Source organism: Leptonychotes weddellii, chromosome 7, assembly GCF_054177405.1.
Source record: "Leptonychotes weddellii isolate Sample4059 chromosome 7, ASM5417740v2, whole genome shotgun sequence".
In the NCBI taxonomy this organism is placed as follows: domain Eukaryota; kingdom Metazoa; phylum Chordata; class Mammalia; order Carnivora; family Phocidae; genus Leptonychotes; species Leptonychotes weddellii.
The window spans coordinates 78,280,231-78,297,285 of record NC_138375.1 but is presented as its reverse complement, the minus strand read 5'-3'; the positions used below and the strand labels follow the sequence as shown (position 1 = coordinate 78,297,285).

At 36.4% G+C, this 17,055-nt stretch overlaps 1 protein-coding gene across 1 annotated transcript in view; it reads left to right on the top strand.

Moving 5' to 3' along the window:
• LOC102743681 (adhesion G-protein coupled receptor V1) overlaps window positions 1-17,055 on the top strand; it is a 226,255-nt gene that overhangs the window by 36,901 nt on the left and 172,299 nt on the right. The window contains exons 3-9 of the mRNA XM_081826583.1: window positions 460-609; window positions 1,955-2,050; window positions 4,805-4,909; window positions 6,978-7,091; window positions 9,406-9,971; window positions 10,319-10,589; window positions 10,979-11,308. Coding sequence (XP_081682709.1) covers window positions 460-609; window positions 1,955-2,050; window positions 4,805-4,909; window positions 6,978-7,091; window positions 9,406-9,971; window positions 10,319-10,589; window positions 10,979-11,308 — 1,632 coding nt within the window. The remainder of the gene's footprint in view (window positions 1-459; window positions 610-1,954; window positions 2,051-4,804; window positions 4,910-6,977; window positions 7,092-9,405; window positions 9,972-10,318; window positions 10,590-10,978; window positions 11,309-17,055) is intronic.

The window sequence follows — 17,055 nt, the reverse complement described above, 5'->3', positions numbered from 1 at the left end:
TTTTTTTAAGATTTTATTTATTTATTTGAGACAGAGAGAATGAGAGAGAGAGAGAGAGCACATGAGAGGGGGGAGGGTCAGAGGGAGAAGCAGACTCCCTGCTGAGCAGGGAGCCCGATGCGGGACTCGATCCCGGGACTCCAGGATCATGACCTGAGCCGAAGGCAGTCGCTTAACCAACTGAGCCACCCAGGCGCCCTATAATTATTACTTTTCTGTGTAATGATTCCTTTACCTTCCAGAGCATAAACAAATGTTTTTGTTTAGAATCATTTTTAATAATGTTTTTGAAGGTGATTTTTGTCGGTTGTTAAATACTTGTTTTGTTTTTGTACATCCTGTCTGTAAACAGCAGTGTGAGTTGATGATTCCTGGTTTTTCTGTTGATTGCTCCAATTAGCGTCAGTTTTGCTTGTCCTAACAGTGTTGTAAGAACGATCTGTATTTTGCATTTGGTAGCTCTATGGACATGACACCGGTGACTTTTTTGACACATATGCTGCAGCGTTTATACCTGTTGGAGAAACAAATCGGACAGTGTACATAGCCGTATGTGATGATGACTTACCAGAGCCTGATGAAACTTTTATTTTTCACTTAACATTACAGGTAATTCCTTCTTGACCCTGCCACCCACCTGAAACTCAGAGAAACCTTACAGTGCTTAAAAATCTGTTTCTCTAGAGATAAGCCCATCTAGAGACTGGAGGTGGTTTTCGTAGAACTCAGAACTGACAGCCTTTTTGGCAGTTCCACGGTCTGGTTATTATTCCTCAGAAAATCTTGTTTAGAAGATTCTGCAGTTGGTTTTTGGATCCATTCAGCTTATTTAGGAATTGCCATGACAGATGCTCAAGAAAACCTGTCTTCCATTTGGCCCCTTTCTCTTTTATCCCTCCCCTGCTACCAGATGCACAAAGAATGACCAAGACTTCTGAGTTCAAAGGAGAGGGATACAAAAAGCAAGCGTGGAAGTGGGAGGTCCCTCTGCCTTAGAATCATTTTGGACTGCCTCTGGGAAAAATGCTTGAATAGCCCAAGGTTTAATTATCCTTTATGGCTTGATCTGTTAGGTTGAGGTAATGACTGTTAACACTGTTCTAGTTAATTTTTCTGAGGGGCATTGAGAATTTTTTTTAGAATGTTTAGGTCAGTATGAGTAAAATTTTTGTGAAAATGATACTTGAAATAGTTTTGCTTTTGTATATTCCTTTTTTGCATATTCCTTTATGCTGCTGTTGAGTATCAATAGAAATGTTGAAGTACACTCTTCCCTTATTGATTAGAAAAGATGTTTTAATATTTTATCTTTAATTTGGCTCTATGATTTATAGCATAAATAATTCTTTTTTTTTTTTTTAAGATTTTATTTATTTATTTGAGACAGAGAGAATGAGAGACAGAGAGCATGAGAGGGAGGAGGGTCAGAGGGAGAAGCAGACTCCCTGCCGAGCAGGGAGCCCTATGCGGGACTCGATCCCGGGACTCCAGGATCATGACCTGAGCCGAAGGCAGTTGCTTAACCAACTGAGCCACCCAGGCGCCCCAGCATAAATATTTCTTAAGCTTTGGCACCTTCTGTAGTGTAAGAAAAGAGATCATATTTGAATAGAATTTCATACTGCTTACTTAATTCTCTGTTATATTAGTAATGACATTAGAGTAATTATAATATAGCATTACTAGCCAGTGATATTTACCATTATATTGATTTATATTTTAATAGCCAGTGATTAATGGTTTTTTAAACTTTTTAAAAAGTTTCTATTTGGGACTGCTTTACCATGTTGACTTAGTTTGAATATATTTTCTTAATCAGCATTAAAAGTGTACTTGTATTTTTATTCATATTCTGAACAATTACATAAAGACAAACTCTATTAAAATGATTCTGTTTCTCTTATTTTTAATTTTATTAACTTATTAATTTTATTAACTTACGGCTTTTATTTAGAAACCTTCAGCAAATGTGAAGCTTGGATGGCCAAGGACTGTGACTGTGACAATATTATCAAATGACAATGCATTTGGAATTATTTCATTTAATATGGTATGGTTGCAATTTGATTCCTCTTGTGGTTGCTGGGTAATAGTTACTAAATTTTTTTGTTATTTTTCATGATGTTACCTGGCATCATCCTGCCACTTGATATTTAAATAAAATTCACTCGAACTTCATCCATGTCCCACATTTTGTAGACTGTTCATTTGTTCTACCTGAGATTTCTTCAGCTGCAGGAGGCCTATGTGATCGTGGCCATCTCTTGTCCTAATCTCCTGCTGATATTCCACCTGACTCATTCGTTACCTCCTTTGCTGGTCTCTAACTTGGATGTTGTCTAAGTCTGTTTCATCTGCTGTAACAGAATTCTGTAGACTAGTGTCTTAAAAACAGCAGAAATGTATTTCTCACAGTTCTGGAGGCTGAGAAGTCCAAGGTCAAGGTGCCAGCAGATTTGGTGTCTGGTAAAGACCTGCTTCCCGGACATCTTCTTGTGCTTTCATAGGGCAGGAGGGGCAGAGGAGCTGTCTGAGGTCTCTCTGATAAAGGCACTAATCCCATTCATGAGAGCTTTGCCCTCATTACCCGGTCACCTCCGGAAAGGCCCCACCTCCCAAGATTCGAACATGACTTTGGGAATAGAACAAACAGTCTGTAGCAGATGTTGTAGTCTAGTTCCTTTTGCTCGACTTCCTCAGTTGCCACTTGAAGAAAATACTGTTTGTCAGCCTCCTTGGGAAGTTGGGAGATGAGAAAAACTTACTGGAAGAGTACTGGAAAAACTTACAGTAAACTCAAAATTGAATGGAATGAAGACATTACAGTTCTTAAAAATTCTGTAGTCAATCCCTTCCCTGAGATTTTCCCACTTATTAATATTTCTTAAAGGTTAAAACTCCTTGTCATCCCCCTCAGTTTTGCTCAGCAGTTCATTTTTTCCCCCTGATCACCGAATTCCTGTGTCCTTGGCAAGTCCTATGTTCAGAGAGTTTTATCTTTAGAAACAAATACACAAGACAGGTTCCCCCTTGAGAGAAATTGTTTCCAGCTCTTAAAACAAAATTTATCTTGGATACAATTGGATTTTGCCACTAAGTTTTAGACTACAATAACCTTCCTGATACTGAGTCTTTTTGAATCATGTTACTAATTATCATTACTAAAAGATGATATGATACTCCCCAGCTTTTTATTTATTTTCCAATTTAGATTGCTGCTAAATTGGTGCATTGTATGTCATTTTCTTACCTTAAATTATCTCTGAAACAAGGCAGGCTATAGATAAATATGATCTTTTAATTGCAGTATCTTTATTAAAAAAGATGTGGATAATGTCAATATAGTAGACATTTGTGACCTCCATTATATTGTCATTTACAAAATTTATTAAATTAATTAATCAGTCAATTCTATTTAAATGATAGGGAATTACTAGTTAATTATAAAGCAGGCTCTCTTAATTGCTTAATTTTTCTCCTTACTGTCTTTCTTCTATATTCACTCCTAGCTTATCACCCCTAACTTCATACTGACTTGTTTAAAGTTTTCTGCCTGCCTGCCTGCCTGCCTTCCTTCCTTCCTTCCTTCCTCCCTCTCTCCCTCCCACCCTCCTTCCTTTCTTTTTCTTTCCTTTCCCTTCCTTTCTTTTCCTTTCCCTTTCCTTTCCCTTTCCCTTCCCTTTCCCTTTCCTTTCCCTTTCCCTTTCCTTTCCTTTCCCTTTCCCTTTCCTTTCCCTTTCCTTTCCCTTTCCCTTTCCTTTCCTTTCCCTTTCCCTTTCCTTTCCCTTTCCTTTCCCTTTCCCTTTCCTTTCCTTTCCCTTCCCTTTCCCTTCCCTTTCCCTTTCCTTTCCCTTTCCTTTCCCTTTCCCTTTCCCTTCCTTCTTTTGACATAGTACCTCTTAGCCTCTGGGAATGAATCCTATAGTCTCTAGCATTGGTCCCAGGTCCCCAGCTGTTGTGGTTGCAGTGCTGTCAGGCAGCCCCTGACTGGGCACTTGCCCCTGTGGTTAAAATGAAACAAAGTTAACTGTTGAGCTCACAGTAGTTGCTAAATAGGCTGGCTTCAGTTCCTGGTCTGGAAGATGGTTATGTTGATGATGAAGATAGCATTGATGATGTCTGATGTCTTTGGGAAAGGTATTCTGATCCCCATTTATGGATAGGACACTGAGGCTTAGGGTCACCAGGAGAGATGGGCACTTCTGCCCTAGCTAGCATGCACCTGGCTGTTTCCCTCTTCCTCCTCTTCTAGGCCTGGTTTCAGGCAGCGAAGCCAGCATGTTTCAGCATTTGAAGCCCTGGCTTCTTTCCCCCAGTGATCATGTCCTGAAAATTGTTGGCAGTTCTCTGCTTTTCATTGGCAGGCTGACCAATGAGAAGGTCATAGTGGTTGGGAGAAAGGCCTGTTGGCGGAGCTCCCAGTGGGTGGTCCCAATGAGCTTCTCTGGTGTGGAGATACAGCTTGATTTTGTGACATCCCGGGTCCCTGTGAGCATTTGAGTTTCTCATCTTTCAACTAGATAACCTTTAAGATCCTTCAGCAAAATAGCTAGTTGATGGTAGTAGAATCAGGACAAGAACTTGCATCTTTTGCCTGACTAAGTTTTATGTTCCCTTTACACTATTATTTTTAACCTTTCAAGCCTTTTTATTAGCTACCGCTAATTAATGCTAGGATGTACCACATTCTTAGGGTATGATGTGGATTAATTTGTCTATGTAAATTTAGTATTTCAAGGTAACAGTTTGCACCACCTCTACCTCTGGCTGATGAGTGCCTGATTGTCTTTGCTGTTCCCAATAGCCTTTTTCAATCGCAGTGAGTGAGCCCAGGGGCAGAAATGAATCTGTGCCTCTTACTCTCATCAGAGAAAAAGGAACTTATGGAATGGTTACTCTGACTTTTGAGGTAAGTTTACTCTGAAATCACTTTAAATGGTAACAATTCAGAGTTCACATCAGGTGGCTATAACTTAAAAAATCAAAGTCCTTTGTATAATAAGCATGACCCTTAATAAAAATGAAATGAAAGTCAATACTTTTATTTTTATTTATTTCTGATAAATTTCATAGTTAATAAAAAATGTTTTTCTTGCTGCTTGCATATACTATGCTATCATGAAACACAATGTATCATTTTATATACAGGGGTGGTAATAATAAACCACAAAATAAAATAATAATGTTAATTCTGTAAAATCCATCAAACCTTTATGATAAACCTTTTCAAGGATATGAATTTTTAAAATGCCCATGGGTTACTTAGGCTTATGTAAAATTATTTGATATCTAGTCTTCTCTCATTTACATTCCCCATTAAAAAAAAAAAACTCTTAATGGATGCTGTTAAGAGCAGTCACACTCCATCATGGAGGTCCATATGTGTTACAGCATTTGACATGAATAAGATAGGCTGTGGGTGAGGCGCATTTCTTAGGGTGCTAGCTGTCACCATTCCATTTGATTGCTTAACAACCACATGCACACCAGTGTGTCACCATATTGCTATTTTATGAGATACAGAGTCAAATCTTCAACTAATTTTCGTGTTTTATAATATCTAGAACATGTTCATATGCTGTTTTCAAATATTGGAGCATTAATTTCTATCTTACCAGTTTCTATCTTAATTATTAATAGCAATATCAATCAAATGGATAGTTGGATTTATATAACATAATTCTGAAGCATAGAAGAGTTCTTGTGCTCATGGAGACCTACATCATATGATGGTTATGTTAACTGCATAAAAAAATAAAATGGCGTAAGAGAATAATGCATGAAAAACATAGTAACAGTAATTAAATATGCGGTAGTCTTGCAAGTTCTACACAGGAAGTCTTAAAGAATGTTTCATGTACTTGAGAATATGTGCTTAGATAGTACATTTTTGAAAATGTATCTAATAACAAATGTGGGGAAAAAATTGGCTGGGGAAAGATAAGGCAAAATAGCAAATTTTGAATGTTACTTTCTGGATGTCTGAAGTTACTTTCTTGAGTCTTGAGCCTTTGTTTTGTTGAAATAATCACAACTAACGTTTGCTGAGAACTTAATTACGCCATTTAGTGTTCTAAGTGCTTTACACTGATTCTCCCTCATATAAAAACCAGCATCTCTTCCCAGAATTTTGTCTCCCGCATGCCCTTCTTATTTTCTTCTCCATAATACTTACCATCATCTGAAAAATACACATTTATTTATCATTTTTCCCTTTCATTAAATGTAAGGTTCTTATGGGTAGGGAGTTTGCCTGTTCACAACTATATCCTTAACATGTAAAAGAGATCAGGCACAAAGTACTTAATAAGTACTTTTTAAAAGGAATGATCTTATTTACGTCTTCACACCTAGCCTGGGAAGTGGATATTATTATGCCTATTTTAAAGATGAGGAAAATGTTCCTCGGGATTGTTTCTTTATTTTTTAAAAAAGATTTTATTTGTGAGAGAGCACGAGCAGGGGGAGCGGCAGGCAGAGGGAGAGGGAGAAGCAGACACCCCACTGAGCAAGGAGCCTGACACGGGACTCGATCCAAGGACCCTGGGATCATGACCTGAGCCGAAGGCAGACGCTTAACCGACTGAGCCACCCAGGCGTCCCTTGGGGTTGTTTAATGTCTTGCCCAACGTTACACAGTCGGTGGTACCGCCATTTGATTCCGTTACTTAAGAGAATTTACCAATTTTGAATACCTTCTTCTCAAGAAAATATGTTTTTTTCTCAGATTTAATATAATGGCTGAGGAAAAAAAGAGAAAGCGCTTAGAAACCATGTAGTTTAATGTGATTATAGTCAAGATCTATATTATAGGCCTTGACTATTAATTAGAAGGACAGACTTACGTACAGTTTTAATTCTTCTCTCAAAACATTTTTAAGTGAATTTCATATTTTGTCAGTCAAAATCACAGTAATGCTTTCTTACTCTTGTGAAATATTTTGTGTTTATTGATGGCACTGTGTGTTTCTTTGCAGGTAGAGGGTGGCCCAAATCCACCTGAGGAAGATTTGAGCCCAGTTCAAGGAAATATTACCTTTCCCCCTGGCAGAGCAACAGTAGTCTACAATTTGACAGTACTTGATGATGAGGTAAGATAATGGTAAATGCTTCAGTGGGACAGGGACTCTGCCTGTAGTACAGACATGTTGGAGAACATTATGTCAAGCATGAAACTGTGTGCAGTATTTGAAATTATTCAAGAACATAGTCCTATGTAAGGTTAGTGTACTGTACTAACTAGTTATTGTATACTTTAGCTATAAAGAGCCATTTTGGAATATATCTGATTAATATTTACCTAATTTATTTCAGATAAAATTATATATCTATTTTTTTTGATAGGAGATATTGACTTTATTTTTATTTTTTTCAAAAAACATTTTTTTTATTATTATTATGTTATGTTAGTCACCATACATCATTAGTTTTTGATGTAGTGTTCCATGATTCATTGTTTGCATATAACACCCAGTGCTCCATGCAGAACGTGCCCTCCTTAATACCCATCACCGGGCTAACCAATCCCCCCTCCCCCCTCCCCCCTCCCCCCCTCCCCTCTAAAACCCTCAGTTTGTTTCTCAGAGTCCATAGTCTCTCATGGTTCGTCTCCCCATCTGATTTCCCCCCCTTCATTCTTCCCTTCCTGCTATTACATAAAATTATATATCTAAAAGCTGATGAACCTGAAAATAACTGGCAGCCACATGTAGTACAAAAACTTAAGCATTTTTTAAACCCTGATGATTGATTTTTGTTAGTGATTTCCGTTTTGAGCAGGTATACAGTACTACCTACCCAGCATAAGTATTTTACTAAGAAAGCAAAGAAAATTCTATTGTAATTGATACTCTTTTGTTTGGATATTTTAAATGTTCACAGTCAAGAGAAGGCTTTAGTTGTTTTTACATTTCACATTGAAGTTACCAAGGATTGAGATGACACAGCTAACTTAACTAAGAAGGGAATGGATTTGAACAATAATGTCCAAGGGTATCTCTTGTGAATGAGATAATGAGAGAAATGAGAGAAAACATAACTTTTAATAAAATAATCTTAATATTGTCAGAAAAAAAGAGAGAATAAAATAGCTGGGAATTTTTAACCATCCCTCAACCTTACTACAAAAAAATTGTGAAATCAAATCACAACAAATCCCAAGAGAAGAGAAACAAACAATTTAGAAGACATTATTAGAAATTGTTTCTCTTGAAAAAATGAAATATTAGGTAACATTGATAACTCTAGTTCATCTGGTTCTTTAAGCTAGTAAAAACCTCTTGTTTTTAGATCCTTGAGAAGGTTATAATTAGGGGCAACGATTAATTATACATTTTAACTAGAAACTTAAAAGATCATCCTCTGAGGATCTAATGTACAGCATGGAGCCTGCAGTTAATAATACAGTGTTGTATACTTGAAAGTTGCTGAGAGTAGATCATAAGTGTTGAGTCACTCACAAAAAGAATCAACTGTGTGAGGTGATGAGTGTGTTAGTTCTCTGGATCTCTGCAGTTATTCCAAAATGTATATGTACATCAAACCATCATGTGTACATCTAAAATATATTATAATTATATTTGTCAATTATTCCTCAGTAAAATTGAGCAATAAAAAGATCAATCAAATCACAGCATTTTTTTTTTAGATAAATAGCCTTACCTTTATATTGCTGTTGATAGAGGTAAAAAGATTTGTTTTTTCCCTTTCATTCATAAAACAGAATTTATTTAAACAGCATAGTGAAGATTATTCCTAGGATTTCTGTGCAGTTGCAAAAAAAAAAAAAAAGTTTCACTCTAACAATGTCAACATTTGCCTGATAGTGACTCTTATAGCTTGTTCTCCAGAGGCATGATGTGTATTTTGGAAATCATATGATTGGTATATGTTTACCTCTCGAATTAGAAATCATTTAGAGAAAAGCAAGAATAATTCACATGTTGAAAACTAACAATTTGCATGTGATGCGTAATGTGTTAGTTTTCCAGATTCTTAGATATTCTATATCTATGATAATATTATTCCAGATTCTTAGATAGTCTTATATATTATTATTAGATTACTATCATGCTACTTCTGATAAAAGTAGTAAAATTTTATGCCCAGATTTACTGTCAAATCATTAGCGTTACCTAAAGATTGATCAGGGTTGAAAGACATTATACCTATACTTTAATACCTGTCCATACCATTGCTTTATGAACTTTTCCTTCCCTATCTAAAATATATTATGTAGCTTTGGAAAATATTTTAATATGTAGATATTAAACAAGCCTCTCTACTCCCTTCAGTTAAAATTTTTTTGTTTCTTTGTACTGAAACATAGCAACTTTATATACTTTGGTTTCTTTGCAGATGTTTTGGCTATTGGTATTTTTGCTACTGTTTATATTTATTTGACAGGTACCAGAAAATGATGAAATATTTTTGATTCAACTGAAAAATGTTGAAGGAGGAGCTGAGATCAACACCTCTAGGAGCTCAGTTGAGATAATCATTAAGAAAAATGATAGTCCCGTGAGATTTATTCAGAATGTTTATTTGGTTCCTGAGGAAGACCACATACTCCTAATTCCAGTGGTTCGTGGAAAAGATGACAATGGGCATCTGATTGGATCAGATGAATATGAAGTTTCAATCAGTTATGTTATTGTAACTGGGAATTCAACAGCACATGCCCAGCAAAATTTAGACTTCATTGATCTTCAGCCAACCCCAACTATTGTTTTTCCATCTTTTATTCATGAGTCACACCTAAAATTTCAGATAGTTGATGACACCATTCCAGAGATTGCGGAATCATTTCATGTTGTATTACTAAAAGATACCTTGCAGGGAGATGCTGTGCTTTTAGCCCCTTCTATTGTGCAAATCACCATTAAGCCAAATGACAAACCTTATGGAGTCCTGTCATTCAACAGTATCTTGTTTGAAAGGACAGTTGTAATTGATGAAGATACAACATCAAGGTATGGTTTATTTTAAACCTGTTACTGCAGTTATTTTAATATATTATTCCGAGATTTAGTATTTGTGCTGTTGGACATAGTGTCGAACTGTGTCACTTCTTCCACCATGTTTTTGCTGTTTTCTTTCTTATTTTCAGAGTGATTTAAATATGCAAGTGAATTCGTATTATGATAGGTTCCCAGGACACATCTATGTAACTCCCCCTTCATATTAAAACAGCCATTCGTTCTCTATGATACGGATTCTGCTTTTACCAAAATCTCATGGCCAGTTTGACATTGAAAAAGCCCAGCTAAGGGAAACACAGTATAATATGTGACCATATATACTTCTTTTAAAATTCTAGATTTGAAGAAATTACAGTGGTTAGAAATGGTGGCACCCACGGGAATATTTCTGTGAACTGGGAACTGACACGGAATAGCAGTGATCCCTCACCAGTAACGGCAGATATCAGACCAAGTTCTGGAGTGCTCCATTTTGCACAAGGGCAGATGTTGGCATCAGTTTCTCTTACTGTTGTTAATGATGATCTTCCAGAAGAGGCAGAAGCTTATTTACTTCAGATTCTGCCTCATACAGTACGAGGAGGTGCAGAAGTGAGCGAACCAGCAGAGGTAGATCATTTGTTATGCTTTACTTGTGTGAATATTTCCGTGTTCCAAAAGAGCCAAAGAATTTGATCACACAAATCACTTTTATGTCTAGTTGGATGCAACAGGAAGAACACTGGTTTTAGAAATGATGTATGTTTCCGTTGCTCAAGATGCTCTGTTCTGTAAATAAAAAATTTACTCTTCAAAAAAATTCCACAAACAATAAATTAGGAAACTTGCCAAATCCGTTTTTGATTCATCTTTTACTCTGGTGTACATATAAAAAGTGATCATGTTTAGACATGATATGTAAATAAATATTAAAAATCGGAATAGCCTCGTAAGTCAACAGTTCGGTATTCTCAGATGTGAGAATTCTACACTTTAATATTTTATTTCTTTATCTGCAGCTTTTGTTCTACATTCAGGATAGTGATGATGTTTATGGCCTAATAACATTTTTTCCTATGGAAAACCAAAAGATTGAAAGCAGCCCAGGTGAACGATATTTATCCCTGAGTTTTACAAGACTAGGAGGAACTAAAGGAGATGTGAAGATGTTTTATTCTGCCCTTTATATTCCTGCTGGAGCTGTGGACCCTTTGCAAGCAAAAGACGGCATCTTAAATATGTCCAGGAGAAATAACCTCATTTTTCCAGAACAAAAAATCCAAGTCACCACAAAACTACCAATAAGAAATGATGCATTCCTTCAAAATGGGGCCCACTTTCTAGTAAAGGTACTGTAGTGATTAGAACAGTTTCAACTTTGGTTCAACTGCACATGTATTTGTCTGTGTGAGAGAGTTAACTAACCATTATCTTGCCCACATTGATGGTTTGGATGCTACCATTGGTTACTACAATTTGTTGAGGGAGTCCAAGGAGAGAATGTGTCTGCTCTTAAGCCATATAAGGAAGAATAAAACAAGGGTCCTACTAAAGTTAATATTTTAATCAGGTGATAATAAAAGTATACCAACTTGAAATGCAGGTCAGAAAATAATGGATGATGTAATGGAGTCACACAAATTGTTAATGGAGGAGGGTGGGGAGGGGGGAGATTGAGAGAAGAAGGAGAAAGAGATCTGCCATTCTTTTGAGTTGATTTGGGAAAATATGACATAGGAATGGGATTTGTAGGATAAATACAGTTTTTCATGATGGATAGTGCAGGGGAGGCATTTCAGAAATAAAAAAGCAATATGAGAAAAATTGTGTAGATATTTTTAATTAACACTAAAAAAAATCTGTTTCTTTGTCTATTAACTATAGTTAGAATCTCTGGATTCTCATCTACTTAATAAAAAGAAGTTAGGGACCCATAGCATATTCTTCCACTTTGTCTTTTTTTATTTCTTAACTTTTATTAAAGAAAACATTATTTTTATTGCCAAAATTAAAAAAAAATCTGCACTCACTTTTGATAGTGTGGTTATGTTTTCCATGCATTTGGCATTGGTTGATTCTGAAAATTAGAAAGCAATAAAGGATGCTTATCAAATTTTGGTTATGTAAATAAATTTAATAGAGATTCAAATAGTATGAATGGGTTGATAAAGAGTTTATAATCCTATATCACTACATGCTTTGCTAACCGAAATACATATCAAATGAAGTTTCATATTCCATTAATTTTTTTGAAGCATGCACATTTAAATTGGTCTCATATTTTTGCCTAGACTTTGTTTTATGGTTTATTGCTGCTTTCTCTATAGTATTTCTAACTGCTCCCTTTATATGTACCATCTTTACCACTTTATAGCTTCCAGTTGTCTTATATATGTTGGATGGTGAGTTTAGCCGTACTAACTGCTTTCTATGCTTGCTTCACACCTGCTACTTGGGATGGTTTTTACTGAGCTCCTGAATTTTCTTGATCTCTTGCTTTTTCCTTCTTGGATCGTGTTTGGGTTTTGTTGTAGTATATCTTCCTCAAATACATGTACAGAAAAGGAATATGCAAAGTAAACTTTTTGAGTCTTTGAGAAGCTAAAAACAAAACTTCAAACTCACACTGATAGTTTGGCTTGGTAGAAATTTTTAGATTAAAATGATTTTTTCAGGGTGCCTGGATGGCTCAGTTGGTTAAACATCCGACTCTCAATTTCAGCTTAGGTCATGATCTCAGGATCGTGAGACAGCCCTGCGTTGGGCTCCACACTGGGTGTGGAGCCTGCTTGAGATTCTCTCTCTCCCTTTCCCTCTGCTCCTCCCTCCTTCTCTCTCTCTCTCTCTCCCCATCTCTAAAAATAAAAATAAAAAAAATATTTCTTTTTTCAGAACTTGGAAGGTATTGTTTTATAGCACAGTTGCTGATAAGAAATTGAGGGTCAAGGCATTATTTACTGTTTTAGGTAACTTGTTTGTTAACTCTAAAGCTTTTTTTTTTAAATCTTCTTGGTGTTCTGAAGTCCACAGGACTGTGTCCCACTTTGCTTAGCATTTGATAGGGTAGGCCCTTTTATTCTGAAGACGCTTGTCTTTGTTTGTTCGTTTGTTTGTTTTCAGCTGGGCCACTGCTCAAGCTTGCACCATTTGTGTATTTCTTGAGGAGTCCTGGTGGAGGGGTCTAGTCGGTGACCTGTTATGGGGATATATGATTCATCGTATGTAGAGGATGCCTTTTTGTAATTCATGCACCCAGAGGGAGAACTTTTGCCATTTTGTTTCCAAAGGTTTTGCCACTAGTGGTGGGAGATTCTGCTCTCCCTCTTTTGTTATTATTGTCATTGGTATTTTGTGTCCCCTCAAAATTGGGAACTTATGATGTGATGCATACTTCTGTCTATGAGGAAAACCCATTCTTGGAGGACCCCTGAATTTCTCTTGAAGTGATGGGTGAAGAGAACATGGCCTTGTACACAGTTGTGTCTGCTTCCCCTGTGGCTTGTGGGATGCTCTTGTGACATGAGTGGCCAGATGGGGCATCTGCATCTGTGAAGTGGAATTGAGCATGTGGTGGAGTCCCTGGCCTTGGCCATGTTGAACAAGAAGTTAAAGGGACTGGAACACTGCTACCGGAACACATTTGGAGATATATTTAGAAATTTTTTAAAAAGCCATACATTTGGCCTTATAAAAAATATGTCACAACATTTTTTAAGATTGGTCCTAATAATACATGAAAGTGCATAACTAATTTCATCAGTTTGCACTTAGGGTAGCATTTCCCAAACTTGGCAGTTTTCAAGAGTACCTGGGAGATAATAACTTGTCAAGAGGAGTTTCAGAATTTGATGGAGTTTTTGTTTTTATTTTTGGTGTCAGCTCTGTCCTTTGCCTTTTCTGCTGTCAGTATCCTCTGGATTCAGAGCACTCTCATTGATATACATTGTCTTAGTTCCGGCTGCTATAAAGAATACCATAGACTGGTGGCTTAAACAACAGACATTTATTTCTCACAGTGCCAGAGGCTGGGAAGTCCAAGATCAGGGTGCCGGCATGGAGAGTGACTGGTGAGAGCCCTCTTCCTGGTTTGCAGACTGATGTCTTATTGCTGTGTCCTCACATAGTGGAGAGAGACAGGAAACAAGCTCTTTGGCTTCTCTTCATATAAGGCACTAATCTCATCATGGGGGTCCCCCACCTCATGACCCAATTATTTCCCAAAGGTCCCATTTCCACATGCCATCACCCTGGGGATTAGGTTTTCAGTAGGTGAATTCTGGGGGAGCACAAACATTTAAATTCATAATGTATGTTTAAGGTATGTCAGTTTTCAGTTCTCCCTTGTAGGGCACAAGTGATATGAGAAACAAATTATTAACCCAGGTGAAATAAAGCAAAGATTTTACACAGCTGTTTTTGCTTTCATGGAGGCCTGGGCATCCTGGAATTCTTGTAGTCGTTGTAGTGATGTGAGGTGAGTTTAAGGACTGATGATGCAGTGATGTTGATTCTGAGTTGTGGATAACTTTTCTGTTCCCATTTTAGCTTTCTGATTTCTTTTCTCATGCTGCCTCAAGACCAGTTTTTACTGTGGCTACAGACCCCCTGGTATCTGTGCGAATATTAGTAACCTTTCTATTAAGCTCTTAGTCTTTTGAAAATATCTTGTATCTCTATCCAAGTAGCTGCAGAGAATCTCTTTGTAAACAAAACCTTATTAAGGACCATCTATGGATCAGATATTATCCGAGCTATTTTCAGCATTGTATATGAACATGATAGAATTTTTTCCTGATGCCACTTGAAAAGTAAGGGAAAACTTGAAGAAGTGTGTAGTGTTTGAATTTTGGTGATGCCGGTTTAGAAATGTGTTTGTACCACTAATTCCAGACTCCATTCTTTATCTCTCTGTATTCAGTTAAAAAACAAAAGGTCTTACAGTGCAGATAGTTCATTTAACAGTTTAGAAAAAAAAAGACATTATTAGTCACTGACACAATTCCTCGAGGTTCAAAACAGCTGTAGGTTCTGGAAAGCTCCTTGAAATTAGAAGGTTGTGTAGTTTGTATAGTACGTAATGGATAAGCAACACAAGAATAGGAGGCATCAGATTCTGCATGGAAAGTTGAATGAAACTGAAGAAAGGAGAATCTGAGACATAAACTCCTCATTCTTCACTAACCCTCTCCGCTAAATACATTAGTCTGAGATACAACTTTTGGCAGGCTTGGGTTTGCTAATGTGCTGTCCCAGTTGCAAACTGTCTGAAAGCAAAGAACGACTCTTTATGAATGGGGCAGTTTGATTTAGCAGATGCTTAAGGAACCCAGACAAAAAGGCTTAGAGACTAGGAAATAAGCCATGGAAAATTAGCATTTTCCTTTTGATCGGTTCATTTCTTTGTATTTTTCAAAAATCCTATATTTAGAATTAATTCTATAGCTTTTTTTGATAAATGTAAGATATGACTTATTTATTTTCCTACTTTCTTTTTAGAAAGTTTTGAAGTAAAAATATATTGATGTTTTAAATAGTATTGCAGTTTAGCTCTTTGCAAATGTATGGGAATGGGAGTGTTCATTAACAACCACGTGCTTACTCATACATGACCAAGTATTTTAGAAACATCTCTGCCTCCAAACAATGTACACCTTATATTTATATACATTTAATATATGCATTTAAATATATATAAATTAAATATATTTTATATACATTTATATACATTGTATTTGTTTATTCTTTGTAATATTTTTTAAGATAAGTAGAGATTTACATGTATATATATTTCTTTTATCTAGAAAGAATGACAGGTATGTGGTTTTTACTATTTATCTTTACATTGTATTTATTTTATAAAGTAAATGCAGTATACTAAAAAATTACACGTCTTATTTTACTTGACTTGGTCTACATACCATATTTGGCAAAATGTGTCATTCTAATTTCATTTTTTTCTTTTACTCAAATGACTATTTACCAAATATGGAGTTTTTCCTATCTTTCTCCTGTATGTGATTTTTAGATTTAAAAAAAATTTTTTTAATATTTTATTTATTTATTTATTTATTTATTAAAGAGGCGTGAAAGACTGGGGTGGCAAGGGGTAGAGGGAGGGAGACAGAGAATCTTAAGCAGGTTCCATCCCCAGCACAGAGCCCGATCTCATAACCCTGAGATCATGACCTGAGCTGAAATCAAGAGTCAGACTCTTAACCAACTGAACCACCCAGGCGCCCCTCCTGTATGTGATTTTTAAAGCAAAATGTGTGACATTTTCAAAGGGCATTTACTTTTGCCTTTAAAATATGTATCATTTATCATAAAATGTGACACTGTGTGTGGGATCAGAACTACTCCTGTTCATTTGTGGAAAATCAACTTAAATCACAAATCTCTTCTGGTGGTTACTTATTGGCATTGTTTCCACATTACAAAGCCTAACAGAGGGCCCTAAAGAATGGGAGATCCATAATGTCTTATTAAGTTCAAATTGCTTTTCATCTTAAAATATTTGTTGTTTTTGCAGTCCTGTAATGATTATCTATTCCTATACTCCTCAAGTGAACACTGTATGGATTGATCAGTTGAATTTTGGAAAAAGTTAGAATATTAAGATGTTGAAGGTTTGTGATATACTAGGATTCCTATAGAGCTCATTTTGTGTTGGAGGGATGAGTTGACAAACATTTACTGTGTCTCAGCTGCAGTTTTGGTTCTGTGTCATGGCCTGGGAAAATGCTGAGAAGAACACAGACTCACAAAGGCTTTGTTAGGAAGTAAAAGTCTGGAATACACAAAATGATAAGCAATCAACATGTGAAATTTACGATAACGTTCTAAGTTTAGGGAGGGTAGTTATCGAAATTCAGAAAGTTAGAATAAAAAGGGCTGGAGATACCAGGAAATCTTCATGAAAGAGGGAGATGTAACTGGACTTTAAGAATGGCTACATTTTGATCCAAAGGGGTACGTGCACCCCGATGTTTATAGCAGCAATGTCCACAATAGCCAAACTGTGGAAAGAGCCAAGATGTCCATCGACAGATGAATGGATAAAGAAGATGTGGTATATATATACAATGGAATATTATGC